We start from the raw sequence: 12,032 nt of genomic DNA on the forward strand, positions 1-12,032 counted from the left end.
CCACAGTGGCAGGAGGGTATCATGAACCCCAGTTCCCTACTCAAGGGATTATGAACTTTACCTGACTAGTCTTCTGCTAACTCCATATACAGCAGCATAACACCACAGCACCTCACTAATGTACATTGCAATCCAGAGGGGAGCTGTGGAATGTTCCAATTCCTCCAGCCAGAGCATCAGGATTACCAGTCCACCCCTGTGCTGAATATTAAACTGACTGTGAGAGCAGCCATGCTGAAGTGATGTCATGCTGTGAACTCTGATTTAAAAACTGTTTTACTTCTTGAAAATTGTTCCTACAAGTGGGACATCTTAAAGTTCCTCTATAGTTGTGCTGTAACATTTTGGGCAGCATTAAGTGCATCTGAGAAGCAAAATACACGGTTATAATCACCCGACATGTCTGACATTGTACACATGTTATAACATTGTTGTCATGATAATGTAATCATCATAAATGTATCTCAAAGCAACCATACGTCAGCTGTTCACTACAACATTATGCAAATGTTTTAACTGACAACAAGCTGTTAATCAATCTCTCATAGAGATGAACATGTTTATATAAGCTAGAACAATAAGGATGTGTATGAACGTTAGCAATTAGCGGCATGAACATTCTCGTGAGCTCTGCAGCCCACACATGAAATACAATCACAAGCAGTATGTGTTTTGTCAGTGTGGCCATGTTGTATCCAGCCTCTTTACACGATGTCCCCACAGCATGTATCAGGGATTGTATCAGCACACACGGACACGCATTCTTGTACTTCTAGCTTAGTGAGGACACTCATTTGCATAATGCATTTGCCAGTCCCTTACCCTAACATTAACCATCACAACTAAGTGACTAAATGAAAAGACTTAATGCCGCACCCCAACCCCTTATCATATCCACTTGTTGTGTTGTGTGTGGCAGGTGATCTGGTGTGTGCAAAATGCTGGACTTACTTTCAATGTGTTTAAATACATGTGTTATAAACTCTCGAGTAAATCAAACACAAAGTAAACGTCACACATGCACACGCCTGTATGTGGGACACGGATGCTCACTGTGGTTGATGCTGGATGGTTTTTACCATGAACTTCACACGTGGTAAGGAATTTCACACACGTGGTTAATCGTGAAACTGTCAACCATTTCACCCCTACTATCTATTTAGCTATCTATCTATCTATCTAGCAAGAAAAATGTATGGCTTATTTCTTAGCCTAATAGCTCATTCTCACCATAATTATTAAATTATTGTCAAAGACAAAGACTTCAGTAAAGAAGTCATGTCTGATGATGAGTACAGACAGACAGTGTGCTGCCTGCTCTTGCCCAGCAGTCTTCCTTGCCTGGGGGCAACCAACTGGCTGTCTGGCTGCTGGTCAGGAATCTGCAAGGCGTGTGCTGGCCGCAGTGTCGGCCATGTTTACCAGATGCACCGTTCCCTCCGGTGAGCGTACTACAGCTGGCAGCTTCAGGATCCAGCAGACCTGCTGGCCCTGGGCCCAGAACAAGCTGCAGGATGATGTCTGGGCCCGAGAACTGATTGACCAATCAGAGCTTTGTGGATAAGATTAAGAAAGGGCTCACTATCCTCCCACATACTGAGACAGAAAAACAGGCACGTGAATGGTGACAATTGTGGATTCGATTGACGCAGAGAGATAGATTGACAAATATTAAACTTTAAAAAAAAATTCTAGATCTTTGTGGAAACATAAAATGAACTCTGTGCAGCTGCCATTGCGGCTTCTGTATAGACTGAAAGGAGACATTTAATACTTAATTGTTAGGGCAACGCAGAACAAAGTAAAAGTCCCACACACACCACACATCGGCTAACACAGTGTTAGACTGAACGTATGCAGTTAAACAGAACAGCAATTCAGTTTATATGTCAGCCTAACTAACATTGTTCAGCTAATGCTTTAATGCACAAAGTATTAATCTCTTGTTTAAAGGCTTCAGAACAAATGCACTTGTTTACTGGTCTTTGAGAAGCAGCTGTGTAGAAAATAATGTTAAGGGAATCAGGAATCCCAGCCCCGAAGGCCCTCAGTTGTCTGCGAGGCAATTATTTTGTGGCAATCAGATTAATTGCAAATTTGTATAGTAGCATGCATCACTAAAGCCCAATTAAAAATGAAATGGTAAGAGGTCTGTGGTGGCTGCTGCCTTTTCACCCAATCGAGTTCATTTGCCAGAGTGACTTAATCTGGCCCTGTTGTAACTAAGTAAGATGTTCAACCAAGTAGTTACTTTAACATAGAGTAGTTACTTGGCAAGGTTGTATAGTATATGATACATCCTAGACAGTTTGTTATATTAATTAGCAGTATATACAATTATCCCCACCTCCACCAGCTACATCATAAAAATGCTACATACATATTAGTGCATTGATAATAATAGCTATGTAAGATTGAATGTATGGTATTTACACTGATCATTTAACTTGTATAATATGGTATTGATACTTCATTTGTAACCAACTACTGGTTAAAATGTAATGAAATATGTTTTCACTTGTATCCCGGTTGTATGTGTCTGTCTACAGATGACAACACAAACTCATTCTAAAAGGATGAAAGACATGACAAGTGCTTTGTCTTTTATTTATATTCTTTATGGTCATTTTTTTCCCTAAGCGGTCACATTATCGTGACTCCACCACACTGTAATCCCCACCCACCACCACACTGTGATACTGTTCAGTATGAGGACCTGACCTTTTTGAACAGGAAATGATTGCTGAGTGTGTCTGCCTCACGCAGCCGAGTGCTGTCTGAGTTTAAGGTGTAAACCTTCTGGCTAAAGATAGATCCCCTGAGATCCTCCTCACCTCCACTGAGTGGGCCAGTCACTCAGCTTCTGTCTTTTTCCTCGCCTTTTGATTTGCTTCATGTCTAATGTAGAACATATTCTCAAAGTGTGACTGGTACATAACACCATTAATGTGCGATTAATGTTGCATTAACTCAGGATTTCCAGTTATCCGTTGGTTCCAAAGTGTGGCTAATGATTACTGTTTGTTTTAAAACTTAAATTTAGTCTGGTTGTAGTCAAGAGGCAGACTCTACTCTGTAAATCCAGTCGTCATTCCCAAGCTGACGGTTTGAACAGAGCCATTGCCTCACTGCTGGCACTGTTGCAGCCGCCACTGCAACATTCATAAGCTGCATTGACTCACTATAGGTTGTCAGTACCACACAGTTTGCCTTTAGTTCAACATAATGTTATCCCCAGGGCCAGAAACACCAATAATAGTACATATACTTATACTTTCTACTTTAAATCACTTAATGTACAATACCGAGAAAAGCCATGGCTGTGTACGGAATCACCCACTCATTCACTATTCTCTACTTCACTATATAATGATAATTATATAGAGAAATCATTAGGAAAAGAAAAAAAAACACTTTCTCTGCGCTGGTAATGACGTTATTGACGCAGGATTATTACGAGCTACAACAGCAACAACAACAACAACAACATCAACCCAGTACATTTTGAATGTTTATTTTACACTTGTTGAATGATCATCTTTAAGATGTAGAAATAAACTTGTCTCCTGCACTTTGTGCTGTGATGTGCTGCCCTGCTTCTATTTGCATTCATAAGACAGGTCAGACAGTTCCTGCTGCCCTTAGTGACCATCGGCTGTACAATACTTTCCATGACGCATTATGGGAAACAGGTGTGCTTTATAGGGTATAAAAAATATCACTAAACATTCAGAAACCACTTCAGTTTTTAGTTTATAATATAACACAGGTGACTTACACAATGTCCAGAAATTGCAAATCAAGGTATTAACAGACATGTACAACTTATAATGACCGACCAACTGCAGTTCTTTTCTTCTCTTTTTAATTTACTGGTATGTGACCGACTAGCCATTAATAAATGCTCTGCTTCAATTATTCAACAATATGTTCCTTTTAATAATGTTTCAGCCTGTGATGACATTACCAAGAAAACGCTCTTGCTTTTTAAGTTTAGTTGTGTAGACTAAACGTAATTTGTGGGGAACACAGGTGCTGTGACATAATTCACAGTACAGGTATATTCTCCTTGTAACAGTATGTGTAAAGGAGACTGTGTGTCCCCATGGTCCTGAGACACACACTGTGAGGCAATTCAATTCAGAGGGCCAACTGATTGGTCGCGAAACCGTATTTTCCAAGTATCGATCCTCAAGGCAGCCAGCAAAATGCAAAAACCTCAGCAAGACGTATCTGCTGTCACGTCTTACAGTAGAAATCAGGCAATCAATGTCACATAGCTCCAGTGGGGCCTGCATGAACCTAATTCCACTCATTGGCACTAAATAGTGAAAACCCATGGGTTCATCAATCATCAATTCAAGGGGCACTCTTTAGTTAATAGTCTGGTCTTTACCCGCTGAACGGCCACAGCCTTTATCTGTGTGAGCCAGTAGATACTCCTTCTATTTGACAGAGGGAGGAGATGGGAGCAATATGTTTTACTTTGATTGCTGTATTCTCTTCCTCGCTCAGCTTGTTGCACTATAATTCTCAATTTGGAGCTGTCCACTGTCATGATTTGAAATTGAAGCTTGCAGCAAGGATTGATTATCTCTTACGCCCTATGGAATATATGTGATTGGTCAATTTTATAGAAAATGGCATGCTTTAAAGTGAAACTCAATATTTCCTGAAAGATATAGATGATAAAGATAAGTAATTTATCATGGCACATCACTTCACCAAGTGCAGAAGTATGTTCTTGTATTGGCAGAACAAGCCAAAGCCCTTCTAGGGCTCTAAACTGAGACCACCATCAGAGTCACCTCCTTGGAATTCCACAAGATTCTTTAATAGTATATAACAGAAATACTCAAAGTTAAATCTGCTGACACTGAAAGTTACTGTAAATACTGAACAGGAACAGAGAACTAGCTGGCTAACTACCTACACAGTACTACACAATACATGTGTAGTGTTGACTTCCTTGATATCAGTATTGAGCCAGTATTGTATACTGTTCCACTGATGCACAGTTGGTGATGGGATGTTGCCAAAAAATGTTAATGTTCCAGTAAAAACCATAAAAAAACACAGTGATCCCTTAAGTGACAAAGCCTTAGTTACAAAGGTATTTGCTAATAATTAAGGGATTTAATTATAGGGGGAGAAGAGAACAGTTACACAAAAGCTCAAGAACATTATCAGGAAACCTTCTTGAAATGGGGTGCAGCACATTCACCGGGCCAACAGGGTGGCTAGCAGTTGGTCACTATGGTTAGCATCATTACCAGTGCCATTCTGTGTGTAGTCCATATACAGTCTAGTTTTTTTTCTACTTTTACAGCACTGTGGTGACAGCTGTGTTGATAGTGCGTGTGCTCGGACAGATGTCACAGTGCACCAAAGGGGCAAAGTTTATCCCCTTGCGTGTCTTCCATCAGTGCCGACTGGGGCTGGAGCTGTTAAATACTTGTGACTACTGCAGAGACATTTGACCCTGGAAATTTACTCCGTGTCAGCCGGAGTTTGTGGGGATTATTTGTCCAGTTTAATGGGTTTTTTAAACACCTTGCAGACCCATGTTACCGTAGACGATTGGCTGGTTAACAAAGATATAGACAATGCAAGTTTCTAATTGGTTGGCTTCACACACAATGGAAGCAAAGTAGAAACATTAAATGCAAACTCTTCTCTTAAAGTGGTGTCACCAAAAAGTTAATGATCTAAAGGTAGAGGTAAAAGTTATAGTAGCCTAAAACAAAATTGATATTCATATATATAACATATCAGCTCATGGATGCTTTTTTTGTCCCCTTCCCAGGTTACAAGTGCCCATGTCAAGTCGGGAAGCCCCAAATCAACGCTAAAGCATATATGGACAGAGAGCAGTAAGGATATGTCAATCAGTCGGCTGCTGACACAGACACTGCATGGCAAAGAAAACAGCACAGCTTTGGACCTTCACTATGACACTCCAGAGCCCTACTCGGAGCAGGACCTGTGGGACTGGCTGAGGAACTCCACAGACCTGCAGGACTCGCGGCCACGGGCCAAGCGGCGGCCCATGGTAAAGACAGGTAAATTCAAGAAGATGTTCGGCTGGGGGGACTTCCACTCCAACATCAAGACGGTCAAACTCAACCTGCTGATCACCGGTAAGATTGTGGATCATGGTAACGGCACCTTCAGTGTCTACTTCCGCCACAACTCCACAGGTCAGGGCAACGTGTCGGTCAGCTTGGTCCCCCCAACAAAGATAGTGGAGTTTGATGTGGCTTCGCAGCAGTCCGTCATCGACGCCAAGGATTCAAAGTCCTTCAACTGCCGTATCGAGTACGAGAAGGTGGAGAAAGGGGCCAAGAACACGCTCTGCAACTTCGACCCATCCAAGACCTGCTACCAGGAGCAGACCCAGAGCCATGTTTCCTGGCTCTGCTCCAAACCTTTCAAAGTCATCTGCATCTTCATTTCCTTCTACAGTACCGACTACAAACTGGTGCAGAAAGTGTGCCCAGATTACAACTACCATAGTGACACACCCTACTTTCCCTCTGGCTGACAGTTGCATACACTCAGTCACACCATGGACAAAAGGAGCACAGAATGGGGCTTCTACCCATTCCAGAGAAATGTGTTTGTTAGCCTTACTGTCCCTAAACATGTCTACACCAGAGTGTCAGTCATCCCCAATGATTTTCCACTTCTGCGTTCTGAATTTTGAGGGAACAGTTACTTTTAACAATTTACTGTTGTTGAAAAAAGGTGGTATATAAGACTCCAATTAGCTTACACTGACCTGAAAAGCTGATTGCTGTAGGTAAAGTTAGTTTGTCCCTAAATTATGTTTTATCCCTATTAAACCATGTGTAGATAACAGAGGCTTATTGGTCCTCTTGGTTGTTTTTTCTTTTGAGTTCCTCCCATCTGTTTTGCTTTATGTCTAGTTCACAAAATAAATGTAATAACTTTGTTTATCTCTCTTAGCATATGTCATATATGATACATTAACTCTCTGGACACCAACATATCGACTGTTTGCCCCTGCTGTGCTATTTACGCTCTGCAGTTCATCCTAGAAAACAAAAATTAACTCCTCATTGAAAAATAATAAAAAAAAAAAATAATAAAATAGCTAGCTTGGGTGCCTGCGAGGCATCTGAAGAGGAGAGTGAAGACTAAATGTGAGTTTGATGCTTTTAGAAATGTGAGGTGGTCTTATCTATCTAGGGGTGAGCTCGGACTGAGCAGACTTCTCCCTCAGGGGGGGAGTCTCATTCGGGAGAGAAACTGTTGGTAACATGCTCAGATACTGTAACACTTTCAATCCTCGGGTGGGTTCCTGCCAGCGCAGGCAGACGCTGATTTGCGTTGGGTGATTGCTTCACTCTCGGCTGATTGAATGTCCACTCACCTGACCGATCGATCAGTGACTTGTTCGGGAAGATGGGGCTTGCTCATTGTCACTTAATATATCAACTGTAATGTATTGAATTCTATATCTTAGAGCCTAATTTGTATGAATGGTTTGTATTGTACATAGTTTATCCCAATTGCGCTGCTTCTATACATGCCCCCAAGAGCTGTGTTCCCCCCCCGCGCTAAGTCCTCTTGTTCACTCCATCTATGCTCGTTTTTGGTTTCTCTTGCAAAGAAAATGATGTTGCTGCCCTAGATGTGAATTTCATGAAAACAGCAATCCTGTAAAAAAGCTGTAAAACTGACTAAATATATTAAAAGTATTGATTGAATTTTCTTTACTCGGGGGTGGGGGGGTGGGATGGGGGTTGAACATGTACATATGAATTAAAGAATACAGTAAATTTTATCAAGTGAATGCTGGTACATGTGAGTTATTCCTGTGAGTCTTGTTGGCAGTAATAATCTGTTGAAGTCTGGTTACACCATACCTGTGGAAAGAGATAGGTCTAAACCACCAGTCACCACTGGTGAGTAATACACTGAACCACAACAAAGTAGCTGCTGGCCTTCTGCGATGCATGCAAATGAATGCATTGTATTGAGATATGGCCTCATAATGCATATTTATATATAAAATTGAATGGAATGTATTGTTTGATATTTAATATATGTAACCAAATGGGGGAAAGTTCATGGTGATATCTATTAGTTATTTATATGTAGTGACTCACTGTACGCGCTTAAAACCATTTGGATCTGAACAGGTGCATGTTGGCCTCAAAGCTCTGATCATGGTTGTTTGATTTTTCATTCACAAAACAAAAAAAACAAAAAAATGTTTCACAACACTTGCACATAGCAGATACAGTGCAATTAAGATTAGGGGTAAATCAGGGGTTCAGGAACGGTTTTGTGTGTTGTTCCCCTCGTTTGAGGAGGTGGTTGGGAGGGGCCTTGACCACAAACTAAAACCTCCTTTCCACATGTATGACCAACACGTTCAATCTTCGTGTGCTGACTCATGAAGCTGAAAGACACATGCAGGTGAGACAGAACTGTGCTGTTCTACAAACCAATGAACAGTATGTGTCGCTGTCAGGTCCGCACACAGAAACAGTATCTGTGTGTCTGGGTGAATTCCAGCTGTACTGCAGCTGCAGCTCTGACCAATACACAGTCCTCCAGCCCCGCTCATGGCACCTGGACAAGAGGACAGTGCACAGTAAGAGCTGCTACCCTCATCACAGCCTTTGGAAGTAAGATGGAGAGGTATGTGAGACCATTGTGAATAAGCCACATAATTAAAGTTACCTGATACTATACTCTTGCACTTATATAGTGCACTTATGTATGGCACTTACATGTAGCACTTGTAGTTTTTGCATTTTTGAAGCTAATTGTACTTACGTGATTCTTGCTGTTCTGGGCTTGTACCCTTAATGGTTGAATGCAATTATTGTAAGTCGCTGTTTTGTAATGTAATGTATCTGCTTTATTATATAATTCAAAGTAAATGTCTTTTAATCATTATATACATTTTTGCAAAGTTTTGAATTGACAGCCTCATGTCCATGTTGGCTTATGGTGTTTTCCAGTGTGTTTAGTGGTTTAGCGATTGTTTGCTTAGGAGAGTCAGGGGTCCCTCCAAAGAAATACGATATTTCAATAAAAACTATGCATTTTCACACCAATTTAGACCATTATTGTAACAAAATAAAAAAATACACAACACATGTTTTATATATCTCCCAGTACAATGAACACAAGTGGAACAACTAAAGTATGTATAAGGTGCACGTGCTATGTTCTCAAGTCCACATTGTGTTAATGTGTGCCACACAGAACAACATTGGTTTAAAGCTAATCACCAAACATTCAGACGTCTGTATTGAGGTCTCTGCTTCAGTTGGTGTAGCCACTTACCAGCTGACTGAGTTGATTTCTCTCTCTGAATCATTTCCTCTGAAAATTAACAGCATTTTTCAGACTCCAATCACCTTGAGCTTATCATAGGTGACAGTTCTAACTCTTGGCTGTTTTTGAATTTCTCCATTTCATTTCTACAGTAAAGATGTTGACAGATGGTAAGAACTTGTCTTCAGTAGTCATGAATTTCATGAATTTCCTCCCCAACATGCACTACACCAGGCGGCAGGTTAAACTGGACTGTCCAAACACTCACTATAGACAAACTTGGAAACTCTTGAAAACCTTGTCTCATTGAGTAGAGCTCTGCACCAGGTCAGGTACCCTTGGGTACACATAAAGACCAAAATAGCCAGTGTAGACAATTCCACCATCACAATGGTACTCCCTCACCCCCGGTTTTTCAGACTTTACTAAAAACACATATATTTCTCTCTTGTATAGGGAAAACCCTGGCTACAATAGGATTTCAGCATCACAAGGCTAAATAAAATGTATTAGTGTTAATGTATCGACTCAGTTTATTGACCTAACCCTATCACTACCTCTGCTATAGTCCTTAAACATAAATGTGTTTTTCTATACATTAGTATTTCCGGCTCCACTGGATTTACTGTTCTTTATTTAACTGTTACCGTATTGACATGTAGTATCGCAGCTCCCTTGATTATGAATTTATTTTAATGACCATGCACTTACTTTACTCAGAGTGAACTAACTCCGGTCAGGAGTTTTTAATCTCAGGGTTCCTTAGAATCCATGTTTAACATCAGAGCTGCAGAAAACAGACCATGGTGAAAGTCCTTGTGGTGAGGGTAACCTGCCAGAGCTGACTTTTAAATCAAATGTGGAGAATGGTTTAAAAAAAGCCCACAGTGCGCCTGGACCACAACCATCCACAGTTATGTTTCTGAAGCAGAAAGACTTGGGTTTGACTGTTTGAGTGGTTTGATAGTCAAGCAGAAGAGGCAGGGAAAATATATTTCATATGTAAATGTATGTCAGAGATGCAACAGTTAATACTGACCAGGTAAATAAGACCTTTATGTTGGGTTATCACCATGAATGTAACTGAGGCCACAGCATTGTTTTACAAAAACTAAAAATACAATTAGATGCTACAACGATGACCAACAGGAAACAGAAAACCAACAGATGCTATAAAGATAATACAGATGAAAATAATAATAATCTGGACCGAGATTTATTAGCACAACTTCTGGCCTGCTTGTTCATAACCTAAATAAGGTATGTTTTATTATCCTGTGCTGAAACAGTAATAAAGTCTCGTGTGGACAATCAGTTTCAGAGTTCATGTTGTGTGTGATAGAAGGGGAACCGTCCTCAGATTTCACTGCTGTAAAGATGTTGTATTTGCCCTCGTTGAACAAACATATCTAGATATGCCCTCAGTCCAGGTTGTCTGATGAGAGTAAATACCAAAACATTAACATTTAAACACATGCCTGTCAGAGCAGAGCAGGGGCAGAGCTGTGGTGTCTCTCTGATGTGGAGACAAGCAGGCAGTGGAACATGGAAGAGGTAAATAATAATGGTCCAAAGTCACTTTGCTATTCAGTATTTTTTGCCTCTTAGATTTATGGTCAATGGCGTTTTTAATGGATTTTGACTTTACAGTGAAAGCTAATGGTACCAATCTCTACAATGCATTACATAATTCATAAGGCCATTTAACTTTAGTCTAAAGCATTTATGAGTTATGTTATTGTGCTGACGTTCATCTGTCCATTTAGTCCCACTGGCTTGTTTTTCCAATTCTTTTAGAAATCGAGCAATACGTTTCCATGTGTCCACATGAGGCCCAAGACCCACTGTTGTGCTCCTTCACGCTTTAACTGTATCTCAAAACTAAATACATGAATACATATCTGAGCACAGTGAAGCCTGGTGCAGTGTGTGACTTCAGTTTGGTCTTATAGATAATTAGTGTGCTTTCTTATGAGGCATAATATGACAATGTTTTACGAATGTGTTTCACTTGTCTAACTAACTGGATAAAATTATATCTCTTCACAAATGTAATTTATTTCCCCACTGTTTTTTCTTGAGTCAGAGGAAATTACTAATTGACAAATTCATTTCTTAGTATGTGTCATGATGAGTTATGCAAGCTCCATATTTCTCATGTACACAGTGTACAAACACTGTGTATGTAAACAGTCTGTGAAAAGCGTTGCGTCGCCTCCACAGTAAGAGCGACCCGGGAACACAAAAGCTCCGTGCCTGACTTTAATTACTTCTTGGAGCTTCCTCTGATCTTGCACCATGTGTGATCGAGCAGATTTCCTAATAACCAAGCGTGCCAGAAAGTTGGACATGTGGAGGCGAACTTGTATTTCAGTCCCTGGGAGATGTGGAGATTGGGATGCGAGACTGATAGCGTCTGTTCTGGGACTTCACAGTGGCACCTGCCATCGAATCCTCCAACTCGGCAGTTAGGATCAGCAGTCGGCTTTAAACAGATTAGAGCCCCTGGGGGAGGGAAATCCGCTGCCTTTAGCTTGCTCACAACTTATCAGTAATTAAAGTGGATGCCAGGTTTGTGTGTTCATTGGCGGTCTGTAGGGTGCTTTTATAGCTGTCCTCATTAAGGAGCTGCCTCCAACAGTTTGCCCTCCATGCTCACTTTTAACAAGCCAGCAGGGATTTCTTGAACATGTGATAGTATATGGTTAAACACC

General features: G+C 40.8%; 1 protein-coding gene across 1 annotated transcript in view; it reads left to right on the top strand.

Annotated features, from left to right (window-relative positions):
• Positions 1-7,899, top strand: part of nxph1 (neurexophilin 1) — a 49,061-nt gene extending 41,162 nt beyond the window's left edge. The window contains exon 2 of the mRNA XM_034600468.1: positions 5,807-7,899. Coding sequence (XP_034456359.1) covers positions 5,807-6,544 — 738 coding nt within the window. The 3' untranslated portion in view covers positions 6,545-7,899. The remainder of the gene's footprint in view (positions 1-5,806) is intronic.
• The last annotated feature ends 4,133 nt before the right edge of the window (positions 7,900-12,032 follow it).

Source organism: Hippoglossus hippoglossus, chromosome 11, assembly GCF_009819705.1.
Source record: "Hippoglossus hippoglossus isolate fHipHip1 chromosome 11, fHipHip1.pri, whole genome shotgun sequence".
Classification (NCBI taxonomy): Eukaryota; Metazoa; Chordata; class Actinopteri; order Pleuronectiformes; family Pleuronectidae; genus Hippoglossus; species Hippoglossus hippoglossus.